The sequence below is a fragment of the Camellia sinensis genome, chromosome 4 (genome assembly GCF_055761805.1).
Source record: "Camellia sinensis isolate YWXY chromosome 4, ASM5576180v1, whole genome shotgun sequence".
NCBI lineage: Eukaryota > Viridiplantae > Streptophyta > Magnoliopsida > Ericales > Theaceae > Camellia > Camellia sinensis.
Genome location: NC_138964.1, coordinates 82,002,421 through 82,019,377, shown reverse-complemented (window position 1 = coordinate 82,019,377; position 16,957 = coordinate 82,002,421). Strand labels below are relative to the sequence as shown.

General features: G+C 33.7%; 1 protein-coding gene across 1 annotated transcript; it reads right to left on the bottom strand.

The window, feature by feature from the left end:
• Window positions 1–1,208: 1,208 nt before the first annotated feature.
• LOC114275694 (disease resistance protein Roq1-like) lies at window positions 1,209–1,847 on the bottom strand. Its single transcript, XM_028217688.2, has one exon. It carries the CDS (start codon window positions 1,845–1,847, stop codon window positions 1,209–1,211), a length of 639 nt encoding a protein of 212 aa, XP_028073489.2.
• Between the last annotated feature and the right edge of the window lie 15,110 nt (window positions 1,848–16,957).

Here is a 16,957-nt window from a genome sequence, read left to right as displayed (position 1 = left end):
GTGTTGAATAATTAATTTGGGAAAATGCGAAATTGAGTTGAAAGTCATGAAATTGACAAGTTGTGGTATTGAATGGTGTAGTTGGTTTAATTAATCACTCACTTATGAAAATGTTGATAATTTATTTGTTTGATAAATTTATTATCTGTTTAAGATAACTGCTTTGGGCTATCGGTGGAGGATAGTCTTGATTGTTGTGGACATTGTATATTGATTAGGGAAAACTAAAACTAATCACTTGGAATATGTCATTGAATATGACGGTTGGAATAATACATCAAAATTGTGTATTGATTGATCATTGTATATGATGAACTGTTTAAATACATTGTATATGTATGTTGTTTGGGAGGAAATAGGGGATGTACTCCATGGTTTGAGAGAAGATAGGGGATGTACTCTCAAACCTTTTTGGGAGGAGATAGGGGATGGACTCCATTGATAATTGAAGTGTTGGAAGTGTTTTGATATGAGTGTAGTCTCATTTACTTGTTTGGCTAGATAATGAGCCATGTTTATAAATTTGAATTGGGAGTAAAGGAAGGTGTAATGTAATATGAACATATTTGTCATAGAACTGGAAAGTGTTGTAAGTTGGTTTACAAGTGTTAATCATCTATCGAATGCTAACGTTTTAGTAATTTCTTATATTTGATTTAGTATATCTCTACTGGACTTTGGCTCACCCTATATGGGACATCATTTTCAGGTTCATGTGATATGCCACCTCCAAGGACGTAGCTTGGGAGGCTTTGAGGCTGATAGCTCTTTTTTTGTTATTCTCTTTTGATATTACATGTAAATTCAAGCCAATGGCTTAAAGTGTATTTGAGTTAGTGCTCCCTTTTTGTAACCAAGTGTTGGCTTGGAAAGTTGTAAGCCCGTAGGGCATTTACTTTTGTTGTCAACATATAATAATTCTGTAATGAATACTCTGATAAATGGAAATATCCTTTATTCTCGTATGTCTATGGATATCTTGAATGTTGGGTTTATGTATTATTTTGAGGGCATTACAAAAATGCTCATACAAACAATTTCTTTCAAAGTTTAAAAAAAAAAAATTGTATTCTCAACCTGAAATCAAATCCTTATTTGTATTTATGAAATTTATCAAAAATCATGAATTTTACTTGTATCAAAATATATTTTCCTGAAAAAAAAATAAAGACAACAAAATATTCTATAATATACAAGTTATGACTTGGTTATAATTCAACTTTGTTTTGACCATAAAGAAAAGAACCCAAAACTTTGAGAGCTAAAGGAAATCCTTTAGCGTACTTTACTGCACAATGTACAAGTTCTCCACAGCCTCCCTTTTGCTGGTGTTTCTTGAAGGCTTTCGATTTAAAGAGTTCTATAGCTTCATCTTCTCCTAATTCCTCAACCTTATAAATATGTGTTATGCCATATCTGATTAATGTATGTTGATTTCTAGTAGTTATAATGATTCTACTTCCAAAACCAAACCAATTAAGCTCTCCTACCAATTTTTCAAATTCTGTTGATTCATCCACTTCATCAAGAACAATATGAACCTTCTTACGGCATATCCCGTTCCTTATCGTACTTAAGGCACTACCAATATTTCCTACTTTCATATCTTTCTCCATTAAGATTTCGGAAATGAGTTGTTCGTGTAGAGTTTTCAGACCACCATTTTCTAAAACTTCTCTAACATTTTCAATGAAGCTGCAACCTTCAAATTGGAAAGAGATATGGGCATAAATAGCACTTGCAAGAGTTGTCTTACCTATTCCACCCATCCCCCATATCCCCACAACACGAGCATCATCCAACCCTAATCCTACCAATTTAATCATTTCCTCCATACCAGAATCCATTCCAACTAGGTCTTCAGAAACACACGAATATGTATGATTTAATTTTCAAAAAAGTATCCCCACAAGTTTCTGGATGAACCTTGATTCAGACCTGTAGATTTAGGACAATAGTAAAAGAAATTTGTGAATCAAAACTCGAGACAGTTATAAAAACGTAAACTAACATTATTTTAATTGTCATTAATTTTGCTCATTGCAAGGGATGAAGATAATTATGGAACAGGACATATAAATGTGTAGAGACATACAGGTAGATAATTGAACTAAAATACATAAAATGTTGTTTCAAAACATAATTATTTTAGCAGAAATTACAAAAGAAAAAGCCCTCAAAGTTTGAACCTTATAACAAGGTAAATCCTGAGTTTTTAATTTTGTCAATTTTAATCCTAAACTTTTAATTTATTTTCAGTCTAAATCATTGCTTATTTTTATTAAGTAAAATCAATTGAAATTTTAATCATTAAACTCAATATATTTTAAACATTTTATGTATATCTATATTGAGTTTAATAACTAAAATTATTACAAAATAATTTTTTCTCGATTTTTATTTAACGAGAATGATTCAGATTAAAAATAAATTAAAATATTTGAAGTTAAATTCTTGAGTTTTGTTTTTAAAATTTATAATTATCCCTTTATTTTATCTTGCATCGCACAACCAACTGGTAGTAAATCATAGGGAAAGAAAAAAAAATGCAAAAAAGAAAAACATAATATTTTAATTTAATTTAAGTAATTAATGACCGTACAATGGACGGGAATTTATTTTTAAAATGAAAATTTGATTTTGAGTAGTATTATTTAATGTGTGGAAAATTTTAATAATTGAAAGTCAAATACAAAAAAAAAAAAAAGTTGTTAATGGTTGAGCAAAATTTTTGTCATTATGTGTGATTCTAGATAAAATGCTCATAGAAACAATTTCTTTCAAAGTTAAAAAATAATAATAATAATAATAATTAAATTCTCAACCTGAAATCAAATCCTTATTTGTATTAATCAAAATTTGCAAAAATCATGAATTTTATTTGTATCAAAATATATTTTCCTGAAAAAAAAATAAAAAAAAAACAACAAAAAATTCTATAATATACAAGTTATGACTTGGTTATAATTCATCTTTGTTTCGACCACAAAGAAAAGAACCCAAAACTTTGAGAGCTAAAGGAACTCCTTTAGCGTACTTTACTGCACAATATACAAGTTCTCCATAGCCTCCCATTTGTTGGTGTTTCTTGAAGGCTTTCGATTTAAAGAGTTCTATAGCTTCATGTTCTCCTAATTCCTCAACCTTACAAATATGTGTTGTGCCATATCTGATTAATGTGTGTTGATTTCTAGTTGTTATAACGATTCTACTTCCAAAACCAAACAAATCAAGCTCTCCTACGAATTTTTCAAGTTCTGTTGATTCATCCACATCATCAAGAACAATATGAACCTTCTTACGGCATACCTTGTTCCTTATCGTACTTAAGGCACTACCAATATTTCCTACTTTCAAATCTTTCTCCATTAAGATTTCGGAAATGAGTTGTTCGTGTAGAGTTTTCAGACCACCTTTTTCTAAAACTTCTCTAACATTTTTAATGATGTTGCAGCCTTCAAATTGGCAAGAGATATGGTCATAAATAGCATTTGCAAGAGTTGTCTTACCTATTCCACCCATCCCCCATATCCCCACAACACGAGCATCATCCATCCCTAATCCTAGCAATTTAATCATTTCCTCCATACTAGAATCCATTCCAACTAGGTCTTCAAAAACACACGAATATGTATGATTTAATTTTCTAAAAAGTATCCCCACAAGTTCCTGGATGAACATTGATTTGGACCTGTAGATTTAGGCCAATAGTAAAAGAAATTTGTGAATCAAAACTCAAAACAGCTATAAAAACGTAAACTAACATTATTTTAATTGTGATTAATTTTGCTCATTGCAAGGGATGAAGATAATTCTGGAACAAGACATATAAATGTGCAGAGACATATAGGTAGATAATTGAACTAAAATATATAAAATGTTATTTCAAAACATAAATATTTTAGCAGAAATTATAAAAAAGTAAAAAAAACCCTCAAAGTTTGAACCTTAGAACAAGGTAAATCCTGATTTTTTAATTTTGTCAATTTAAATCCTAAACTTATAATTTATTTTCAGTCTAAATCATTGCTTATTTTTATTAAGTAAAATCAATTTAAATTTTAATCATTAAACTCAATATATTTTGAACATTTTATGTACATCTATATTGAGTTTAATAGCTAAAATTATTTTAAAATAATTTTTTCTCGATTTTTATTTAACGGGAATGATTTAGATTAAAAATAAATTAAAATATTAGAATTTAAATTCTTGAGTTTTTTTTTTTGAATTTATAATTATCCCTTTATTTTATCTTGCTTCGCACAGCCAACTAGTAGTAAATCATAGGGAAAGAAAAAAAAATGCAAAAAAGAAAAACAGAATATTTTAATTTAATTTAAGTAATTAATGACCGTACAATGCACGAGAATTTATTTTTAAAATGAAAAATTGATTTTTAGTTGTATTATTTAATGTGTGGAAAATTTTAATAATTGAATGCCAAGTACAAACAAATTTGCTAATGGTTGAGAAAACTTTTTGTCATTAAGTGTGATTCTAGATAAAATGTTCATACAGACCATTTCTTTCAAAGTTTTTTTTTTAAAATAAAAAAAATAAAAAAAAAATAAAAATAAAAATTATTTTCTCAACCTAAAATCAAATCCTTATTTGTATTAATCAAATTTATCAAAAATCATGAATTTTACTTGTGTCAAAATATATTTTCCTGAAAAAGAAATAAATAAAAACAAGAAAAAATTCTATAATATACAAGTTATGACTTGGTTATAATTCATCTTTGTTTCGACCACAAAGAAAAGAACCCAAAACTTTGAGAGCTAAAGGAACTATTGGAAAAATGGTTTTTTTTTTTGGTGACTTTAATTAAAGATTAAAGTGGGTCCCAACCATCTATTGTGTTGGGTCCAAGTGGGTCTAGATACTTTGCATTGAGATCTTTACACCACAGATAGAATGGCCAAAAACCATTGAGATTTGAATGAGAAATTACCTCATGAAGTTAGCTTCATGGAAAAAAGGTAATAAAGTTTGTAACTCCTGCATTAATGGGGTTTGTAACTCCTGCATTAATAGGGTTTGTAACTCCTGCCTTTATTGCAGAGGTTAATGGTGCATTATGAATAGCCATAAAGGCTGGAGGCTCTTCCTCTCTCCCCTATACATGTATAAATTGAGACCCTCCTGTCAAGTCTCAAACACAGAAATTTTTACTTCCATTTCACAAGTCAGTTTGCCTGAAAGTTCCTACAGTGAGAGAGTGCTGCCACTGTTTTGTTCGCTAAGCTAGACAGATAGTGCTTCTGCCGTAGCTGGTTTTGTCCGTCGTATCCTGGGAGACAGACGCCGGGATTCCTCAAGCACTCGACCAGTGAGGCGGCGAAATCTGTTTTAAGGAAACTGTTTCCGTGCAGGCTTCGGTTTCGTCTCTTTACTCTTTTATTGTTTTGTGTATTTCTGTTGAAATTTAGTTGTAATTATTAGCATGTGTTCTTAGTATATATATAATTTGATTTCTTCATAAATCTATTTATTTAATTTCAAAATTTGAACAACAGGAACTCTTTTAGCGTGCTTTACTGCACAATGTACAATTTTTCCATAGCCTCCCATTTGTTGGTGTTTCCTGAAGGCTTTTGATTTAAAGAGTTTTGTAGCTTCATCTTCTCCTAATTCCTCAACCTTATAAATATGTGTTATGCCATATCTGATTAATGTGTGTTGATTTCTAGTTGTTATAATTATTCTACTTCCAAAACCAAACCAATCAAGCTCTCCTAACAATTTTTCAAGTTCTGTTGATTCATCCACATCATCAAGAACAAGATGAACCTTCTTGCGGCATACCCTGTTCCTTATCGTACTTAAGGCACTACCAATATTTCCTATTTTCAAATCTTTCTCCATTAAGATTTCGGAAATGAGTTGTTCGTGTGGAGTTTTTAGACCACCTTTTTCTGAAACTTCTCTAACATTTTCAATGAAGCTGCAACCTTCAAATTGGCAAGAGATATGGGCATAAATAGCACTTGCAAGAGCTGTCTTACCTATTCCACCCATCCCCCATATCCCCACAACAGGAGCATCATCCATCCCTAATCCTAGCAATTTTATCATTTCCTCCATACTAGAATCCATTCCAACTAGGTCTTCAGAAACACATGAATATGTATGATTTAATTTTCTAAAAAGTTTCCCCACAAGTTCCTGGATGAACATTGATTCAGACGCTAGAGGCAGACAGATTGTTTTGTTTACTTTCTTTTGATGTATTACATGTAAATTCAAGCCAAGGGCTTAATATGTATTGAGTTAGCACTCTTCTTTTTGCAACCAAGTGTTAACTTGGAAAGCTGTAAGCCCATAGGGCATTTGTTTTTGTTGTTAACATGTAATACTCTTGTAAGGATCTACTCTGATGAATAGAAAAATGTTTATTTCGTATATCAATGCATGTCTAAATGGATGGGATTAATGCTATTATTTTGAGGGCGTTACAGAATGGATTCTAGTATGGAGGAAATGATAAAATTGCTAGGATTAGGGATGGATGATGCTCGTGTCGTGGGGATATGGGGGATTGGTGGAATAGGTACGACAACTCTTGCAAGTGCTATTTATGCCCATATCTCCTGCCAATTTGAAGGTTGCAACTTCATTCAAAATGTTAGAGAAGTTTCAGAAAAAGGTGGTCTGAAAACTCTACACGAACAACTCATTTCCGAAATCTTAATGGAGAAAGATTTGAAAGTAGGAAATATTGGTAGCGCCTTAAGTATGATAAGGAACAGGGTATGCTGTAAGAAGGTTCATATTGTTCTTGATGATGTGGATGAATCAACAGAACTTGAAAAATTGGTAGGAGAGCTTGATTGGTTTGGTTTTGGAAGTAGAATCATTATAACAACTAGAAATCAACATACATTAATCAGATATGGCATAACACATATTTATAAGGTTGAGCAATTAGGTTAAGATGAAGCTATAGAACTCTTTAAATCGAAAGCCTTCTGGAAACACCAACAAATGGGAGGCTATGGAGAACTTGTACATTGTGCAGTAAAGTATGCTAAAGGAGTTCCTTTAGCTCTCAAAGTTTTGAGTTCTTTTCTTTGTGGTTGAAACAAAGATGAATTATAACCAAGTCATAACTTGTATACTATAGAATTTTTTGTTGTTTTTATTTATTTATTTTTTCAGGAAAATATATTTTGATACAAGCAAAATTATTGATTTTTGATAAATTTGATTAATACAAATAAGGATTTGATTTTAGGTTGAGAATAATAATAATATTATTATTATTATTAACTTTGAAAGAAATTGTCTGTATGAGCATTTTATCTAGAATCACACATAATAACAAAATTTTTCCTCAACCATTAGCAAGTTTGTTTGTATTTGGCTTTCAATTATTAAAATTTTGCACACATTAAATAATTCGGCTCAAAATCAATTTTTCATTTTAAAAATAAATTCTCGTGCATTGTACGGTCACTAATTACTTAAATTAAATTAAAATATTATGTTTTTCTTTTTTGCATTTTTTTTCCTTTCCCTATGATTTACTACTAGTTGGCTGTGCGATGCAAGATAAAATAAAAGGTTAATTATAAATTTAAAAAAAAAACTCAAGAATTTAAATTCTAATATTTTAATTTATTTTTAATCAAAATCATTCTCGCTAAATAAAAATTGTGAAAAAATTCTTTTAAAATAGTTTGAGTTATTAAAATCAATATAGATATACATAAAATGTTTAAAATATATTGAGTTTAATGAGTAAAATTTCAATTGATTTTGCTCAATAAAAATAAGCAATGATTTAGATTGAAAATAAATTAAAAGTATAGGATTTAAATTGAAGAAATTAAAAACTCAGGATTAGCCTTGTCATAAGGTTCAAACTTTGACCTTTTTTTTTTAATTTCTGCTAAAATAATTATGTTTTGAAATAACATTTATATACTTAGTTCAATTATCTACTTGTATGTCTCTGCACATTTATATGTCCTGATCCATGATTATCTTCATACCATGCAATGAGCAAAATTAATCACAATTAAAATAATGTTAGTCTACGTTTTTATAGCTGTTTTGAGTTTTGATTCACAAATTTCTTTTACTATTGGCCTAAATCTACAGGTCTGAATCAATGTTCATCCAGGAACTTCTGGGGATACTTTTTAGAAAGTTAAATCATACATATTCGTTTGTTTCTGAAGACCTAGTTGGAATGGATTCTAGTATGGAGGAAATGATTAAATTGCCAAGATTAGGGATGGATGATGCTCATGTTGTGGGGGTATGGGGATGGGTGGAATAGGTACGACAACTGTTGCAAGTGCTATTTATGCCCATATCTCTTGCCAATTTGAAGGTTGCAGCTTCATTGAAAATGTTAGAAAAGTTTCAGAAAAAGGTGGTCTGAAAACTATACACGAACAACTCATTTCCGAAATCTTAATGGAGAAAGATTTGAAAGTAGGAAATATTGGTAGTGCCTTAAGTACGATAAGGAACAGGGTATGCCGTAAGAAGGTTCATATTGTTCTTGATGATGTGGACGAAACAACAGAACTTGAAAAATTGGTAGGAGAGCTTGATTGGTTTGGTTTTGGAAGTAGAATCTGTAACGCCCTCAAAATAATAACATTAAACCCATCAAATAAGACATGCATTGACATATAAACTAACCACATTCCTTTATTCCTTAGTGTTCCATTACATAAGTATTACATGTTATCATCATAACAAAATGCCCTACGGGCTTACAGCTTTCCAAGTTAACACTTGGTTACAACAAAAGAGTACTAACTCGTTTACACATTAAGCCCTTGGCTTGAAGTTACATGTAATACATCAAAAGTAAAACGACAAAACTTGTCCGCCTCAAGCCTCCCAAGCTATGACCTTGGAGGTGGCATGTTACCTGCACCTGAAAATGATATTCCCATATAGGGTGAGCCACAGCCCAGTAGAAATACACTAAACCAACCATGAACAATGACTAAAATATTAGCAATTGATAGATGGCCAACACTGATACAATCACATAAACCACATATTTATGTCATACGACTTATGAGTCCAAGTTTCCTTTCATTTTCCCTTTTTCAACGGATAGGCATATAAGCACTAACCACATTCTCAACAGATATGTATATCAACAATATCCACATTCTCAGATAAGCAAATAAGCTATATCCACATTCTACAACAGATATGTATAACCACAATATCCACAGATAAGCATATGAGCTATATCCACACATCACAAAGATAAGCATATAAGCTCTATCTTCACTTCTAGACAAGCATATGAGCTGTGTCTACGGAGTTCATCCCCTATCTTCTCCCAACACTAACCGGTTTAGAGGTACATCCCCTATCTTCCCCTAAACCGCGGAGTACATCCCCTATCTCCTCCTCTACACAAAACGTATATAAACACATTGGTTCTATATACAATCACCCAATACATACAGTTAATTTATTCTATCAACCGTCAAGTTCCATGACACATTTCATTGATTAGTTTCAGTTTGCCTAATCATCATGCATTGTCTACAACAATCACGACTATCCTCCACCGATAGCCCAAAGCAGTTATTTCTAAACAGAAAATAAATGCACAATGGATATTCAATCAACATTTCATTTCTTCATTCTTTTTAATTAATTATCCCAATTAATTAAACAGTGTAATTAGGTCAATTCCCATAATTAACATTTCAACCCTTAGGTTCCATTTTCATCAATGATTCAACAATCATTCCATTTTTCTATGCCAAACATGCATCTAGGTTTATTATGAATAAAACCCCAACTTTTGTAAAATTACACAAAAGCCCCAAACTTTCACAAAATTACCAAACCAAGCCCAACATCTCAAAATACCAAAATTTAAAGACAAAACCCATAGAGAGGTGTAGGATATCCCTACCTCGAAGTTTAAGCCAAAAAGGAGATGAAGACTCGAAGATCAACTTGCTCCAAATCCAAACTTTTTCAGATTAAATCGAAGCTCTCAGCACCCTCTATCTTTTTAACAAAGGCCCTAGGCTAGATTCACACCCTAGGGAGATCAAACCTTAGAGAGAGTGCAAGTTTAGAGAGAGAGAGGCTCGGATTAAGGGTTTTGGATCAAAAAGAAAGTGAAAAAGTGATGTTTTAGACGCTGCTGTCCGCTGATATAAAACACGCTCGCTCGAGCGAAGGCTTGGTCGCTCGAGCGACCAGACACAGAAAACTCTCGCTCGAGCCAAGAAGTTCTCGATCGAGCGAAGAAAAATCCAGACCGCTCGAGCGAAGAAAGCTCGCTCGAGCCAAGAAAGACAGCTCTCAGGTCCAGAACCAGGTGCAACCGCTCGCTCGAGCGAGCCACTCTGGCTCGACCCACCATACTCGAACCCCACTCTCGCTCGAGCGACCAACTCCTCGCTCGAGCGAAGGTCCAAAATTCTGGGCAGCAACACTAGGCTCCCGAACACAACCAACCTGTAACAAACCTGCCTAACACATCCTATAACTCAAATATGAAGAAAAAGGAATGTAAACACGATAATAATCAACTACCAACATCCACGGACACATGTCCGGATCACTGTACAACAAGGGTAAGCCCGGGATCGCTATAGAATCATTATGACAACTAGAAATGAACGTACATTAATCAGATATGGCAAAACACATATTTATAAGGTTGTGGAATTAGGAGAAGATGAAGCTATAGAACTCTTTAAATCGAAAGCCTTCCGGAAACACCAACAAATGGGAGGCTATGGAGAACTTGTACATTGTGCAGTAAAGTACGCTAAAGGAGTTTGTTTACTTCTCAAAGTTTTGGGTTCTTTTCTTTGTGGTCAAAACAAAGATGAATTAGAACCAAGTCATAACTTGGATATTATAGAATTTTTTGTTTTTTTATTTATTTTTTTTCAGGAAAATATATTTTGATAGAAGTAAAATTCATGATTTTTGATAAATTCGACTAATACAAATAAGGATTTGATTTCAGTTTGAGAATATAAGTTTTTTTTTTTTAAAACTTTGAAAGAAATTGTTTGTATGAGCATTTTGTCTAGAATCACACATAATGATAAAAAATTTCCTCAACCATTAGCAAATTTGTTTGTATTTGGCTTTCAATTATTAAAATTTTCCACACATTAAATAATACTACTCAAAATCAATTTTTCATTTTACAAATAAATTCCCATGCATTGTACGGTCATGAATTACTTAAATTAAATTAAAATATTCTACTTCTCTTTTTTGTATTTTTTTTTCTTTCCCTATGATTTACTACCAGTTGGCTGTGCGATGCAAGATAAAATAAAGGGATAATTATAAATTTAAAAAAAAAAAACTCAAGAATTTAAAATCTAATATTTTAATTTATTTTTAATCTAAATCATTGTCGTTAAATATAAATCGACAAAAAATTATTTTAAAATAATTTTAATTATTAAACTCAATATAGATATATGTAAAATGTTTAAAATATATTGAGTTTAATGATTAAAATTTCGATTGATTTTACTTAATAAAAATAAGCAATGATTTAGACTGAAAATAAATTAAAAGTTTAGGATTTAAATTTACAAAATTAAAAACTCAGGATTTACCTTGTTATAAGGTTCAAACTTTGACAGGGGTTTTTTTTTTTTTTTTTTTGTAATTTCTGCTAAAATAATTATGTTTTGAACTAACATTTTATATATTTTAGTTCAATTATCTACCTGTATGTCTCTGCACATTTATATGTCTTGTTCCATAATTATCTTCATGCCTTGCAATGAGCAAAATCAATCATAATTAAAATATTGTTTGTTTACGTTTTTATAGCTGTTTTTAGTTTTGATTCACAAATTTCTTTTACTATTGGCCTAAATCTACAGGTCTGAATCAATGTTCATCTAGGAACTTATGGGGATACTTTTTAGAAAATTAAATCATACATATTCGTGTGTTTCTGAAGACCTAGTTGGAATGGATTCTAGTATGGAGGAAATGATTAAATTGCTAGGATTAGGGATGGATGATGCTCGTGTTGTGGGGATATGGGGGATTGGTGGAATAGGTAAGACAACTCTTGCAAGTGCTAGTTATGCCCATATCTCTTTCCAATTTGAAGGTTGCAGCTTCATTGAAAATGTTAGAGAAGTTTCAGAAAAAGGTGGTCTGAAAACTCTACACGAACAACTCATTTCTGAAATTGTAACGCCCTCAAATTTAGGTACACAAACCAATCATTCATGATACCCATAAAGTGGAAAAGAAGCATTATATTACAAGCATCAGAGTATTGTTTACAAAAAGTATTACATGTTGACAATAAAAGTAAATGCCCTACGAGCTTACAAAGTTTCTAAGTCAACACTTGGTTTCCACAAAAGAGAGTTCTAGCTCTTAACTGATTAAGCCCTAGGCTTGAATTACATGTAATACAAAAGATAACTACACAAATATAAGCCTCTGGCTCCTAAACCTCCCAAGTTGCATCCTTGGAGGCGTATCACCTGCACTTGAAAATGATGTCCCATATAGGGTGAGCCAACGCCCAGTACAGATATGCTAAACATAATATGAACAATAACTAAAACATTAGCATTTGATAAATGTTAAACTCATATAAACAAATGTGCATCTCTTTCATAACCACTGTCCAAACCAATTCATAGTTATGGTTCTGTCACGACCCCAAACCGCCCCTAGTAGTTTGGTGCCGTGATGGCCAGTAATCCGAGATTACCGAAGGCCAACTTTCAAAAATTTTCTCAATTAGAATATAATAAACGGGGCTCACAAATGCGGAAGCAATAAATCAAAATACAAGTGGTCCATAAGAGCAGTGCATAGATCAAATGTAATGACATACATGACATAGTTTCTCATTCGGTTGATAATAAACGAAATACATATCAGAATCTTGATCAAAAGGCTTCTAGAGCCGACATGTGCAAATACAATGATTACAAGCCAAAGAAGCATAATCTTCAAGATTTGCCGACGTAAATACAATTTTTTTCCGACATAGAACAAGTCAAGCCGACATGACAAGAATCCAAAACAAGCTTTGCAAAACACATCTAGGCGTCGCCGCCGTCCTGCTCATCACCTACATATATATAGAGATGGTGAGCTTGGATACTCAGTGAATGGTACTAGTAATAAAGGTTTTGCATGAATATAGCCGAAGTCTTTTGCAAACAAAACATGCCAAGCCCATACGAATATTAGCCGAGATCCTTTCAGAGCAAAAACACATCAAAACTTTATCAAAACAAGAGATGAACCGTATTCATCTATCAAGTCTTACAAGTCTCAAGGGATGCTTACTGGCATCGGTAAAACACAAATCAAGCTTTCCGAACAAACGAGTCCACGCGGTAAACCATCAGTGGCAAAACAAAGACTGCACGATCCGTAATCGATTAGTCAAAGGTACTGCGAAAGTTTATAGCCCTCCAGCACAAGGGACTTGTGTTACTTAAGCCCGTAGCTCCTTTTAACACGATGTTCTTGTGTTACTTAGGCCCGTAGCCCGCTTTAACACAATAGTCTTGTGTTACTTAGGCCCGTAGCCCGCTTTAACACGATAGTCTTTCCAAGGAAGGACCGTATCCTTTTATACTTAGTGCTGCGAAAGTTTAAAGTCCTCCAGCACAAGGGACTTTTCAAGGATGACATCAAAACAAAGCTTATACTTGATACATCAAAACAGAGCTATTCATTCATGCTTAACAAATACTTTCGTCAAAACAAAGCAAAGCAAGATTTATCAAAACAGTATAACATAGCTTTATTAAAAATACCACTCACATAGATCTCCTCGGGTGTAGGCTCAAAGCAAAGATCAAGGACCTACAATCACATGGCAACCACATTCTCAAAACAAGCTTTATATGCATGCAAATGATCCCGGCATTCTCACCAGATCCAAGTCAATAACAAGCAAAACATGCTAGGAGTTTAAACACTGCTTCCGTCCCATGAAAACACACTGGGTACCAACCAGGTCTTTGCCGAGGTCCTACACCTCCTTGCTGAGGTGTGGTCCCGATGGCCTCATTCAAAAGCAAAGTCGGGAAAACCTGGGTTTCCCTTTGAAGAACATGAAGAACATGATGAACATGATCATGAGGAAGATGAATGCAAGATCGTAACTTGTTACAAAGAAAATGTGAGATTTCCTGCCATGAGTTCAAAACATGGACCTGGGTACCCATACAAGAAGGTCATGCAAGAACAAACACAAAACATGGTTCTTGTTCCAAACTTTCGGATCAAAACGAGACTTTTCTTCAAGAACACATGAATACTATTTTTCTCTTCCGAAACCAACTTCAAATCGATGCATGACATGCAAAACAAATTCGATCATGCAATGCAGCTAGATGATCAATAACAACAACCAGAGTAGATTAAGATTCTTACCCCAAAGCTCGAATCTAACGGCTCAACTCCAAAGGTCAACTCGAAAACCTACTCTCTCACTCTAAAACTCCTTCTCCCTCTTCTAGAGCTTCTCTCTCTCTCTCTCTCTAGAACAAAACTTGCAACAAAATGATACAAAAGAATGATATGTTCACAGGCCCGCCGGCTGACTTACCCTTCAGTTCGGACACGTGGCGCTATCGGGTTGGTTCAACTCAAAAGGTGACTGATTGATAAGACAAGTCTATGACAAAGCGTATGCAGCAAGCTAAGGCAAGACACATCGGCAAGTAATGACATCGGCTAAAGTCAAAGCTTCGGCAACAGGGTAACAAAGACATCGGCTAGGGAGGATGACACTTGACTAAGCTGTGCCACACCTTGGCCTGGGTGTGCCATATAGCGACCCCGGTCTTTTCTCTTTAGATTATTGTATCCGGACTTAGGTTCCGTGGATCCTGTCATTACTTATTGGTTGTTGTTGTCCTTTAATCTCTTAGTATTTGAATTATAGGTTGTGTTGGGCGGGTCTGTTACAGGTTGGTTGATTGTTGATGCCAATAGGTGATGCCCAGATTTTGGCCTTCACGCTCGAGCGGAGGTTTTAACGCTCGAGCGGGCCCTTCGTTGTTGCTTCTCCGCTCGAGCGGGAGTTTTGACGCTCGAGCGGGATTTTCCATCTCCCAGTATTTTGCTCTGCAGTTCTTCCGCTCGAGCGGTAGTTTTTACGCTCGAGCGTGATCCCTTGTTTTTGCTCCTCCGCTCGAGCGGGGAGTTTGACGCTCGAGCGGGTGCAGCGCCTGCAAAACTTCTGAAAGGGTGCAATCGACGCTCGAGCGGCTTTCTTCACGCTCAAGCATGATTCTGTGTCTTACGCTCGAGCGGGTCTTTCTACGCTCGAGCGTAGAGTCGACTACATCAGTCCGTGATTTCACTTTTCTGATCACTTTTTGACCTACCTTTTCATCTCTTAACTTTTAAAAACCGCCCCTTGAGAGTCTCTCTCTCTACTCTTACCTTCTCTCCAAGATTTGATCTATTTCCGGTGGTCTTCTACCCTAGTTCCTTTGGAAGAAAGGTAGAGCTTCACGAGATCTTTCTTTTAATCTGAAAAAGAGAGGATTTGGAGCACTTTGGATTTTGGGTCATCATCTCCATCTTCTCTATTTTAGTTGTGATCTTCAAGGTAGGGATTTCCTACTCTATTCTATAAGCTTTGTTCTAAGTTTTGGTATTTTAAGATGTTGAGGTCACTTAGATAATTTTGGGAAAAACCCTAGTTGTATTAATTAATTAATTTGTAAAATTAATTTAAGGGAATTGGGGAATTTGGTTAAATTCATGAAATTGATGAATTCATAGATTAAATGGTGTAGTTGGATGATTTAAATCACTCACCTATTAAATTGTTGATATATTTATTTCCAGTCTAGAAATAACTGTTTTGGGCTATCGGTGGAGGATAGTCGTGATTGTTGTAGACATTGCATGTGGATTAGGAATAACTGAAACTAATCACATTGGTTAAGTCATTAATTTGACTATTGAATTAATACTGAAAATACGTGTATTGGTTGAGCATTGCATTTGCATATTGTGTGGGAGGAGATAGGGGATGTACTCCACGGTTTAGGGGAAGATAGGGGATGGACCTCTAAACCGGATTTTTTGTTTGGGAGGAGATAGGGGATGGACTCCATTAGCACCATTTTTATGTGTGCTTATTATATTGAAGTGTTTTTACATGATTATTGATACAGCACTAAAATGTGTATCAAATGGGAAGTATGAAGTGTTTTGATATGAGCATGAGTCTCATTTGTTTTGTTGATATTGGAAGAAATGTGATTATGATATATAATTCACTGTTGTAAGTTTGGCCAGGTTCTGAGCCATGTTGATAATAATGGAAAGTGAAATGTGTCTTAGACATTAGTGTCATGAGACTGTTTAATAATAAAATTGATTATCTTGATTAACCATCATTTGAATGCTATAGCTTTATTCAATGCTTATATTTGGTTTAGTATTTTTCTACTGGGCTGTGGCTCACCCTTTATGGGAACATCATTTTCAGGTTCAGGTGATAAGCTACCTCCACGGACTTAGCCTGGAAGGATTTGATGTTTGGGATTTTGAAGACTTGTCTTTAGTTATATGTTTTATTTTGTTATTTTTTTTGAGATTTCATGTAAACATTCAAGCCTAGGGCTTAACTTGTAAATGAGTTAGTACTCATCCTTTTTGTGTCCAAGTGTTAGCTTGGAAAGATGTAAGCCCTTAGGGCATTTATTTTGATGTTGCAGGATGTTACATGTGATGTCTTTCAATAAGAATACTCTGATGAATAACTCAAATGATTCATTTTCTTTTATAAATGCATGTTAATGTTATGGTTATTATGGGTTTATTTTGAGGGCGTTACAACTTGGTATCAGAGCGTACCGGGTTTGAATACTTTGGGTACGTGGGAAGTGATTAGTATCACAATGGGTTCGTCTCGTTTGATAGAGACTTAGTGTAACGTTATATGCTTATATGATAACATGTT

Coding starts and splice junctions, on each gene's coding strand:
- LOC114275694 (XM_028217688.2), bottom strand. CDS start 1,847: ATGGATTCTGGTATGGAGGAAATGATTAAATTGGTAGGATTAGGGTTG.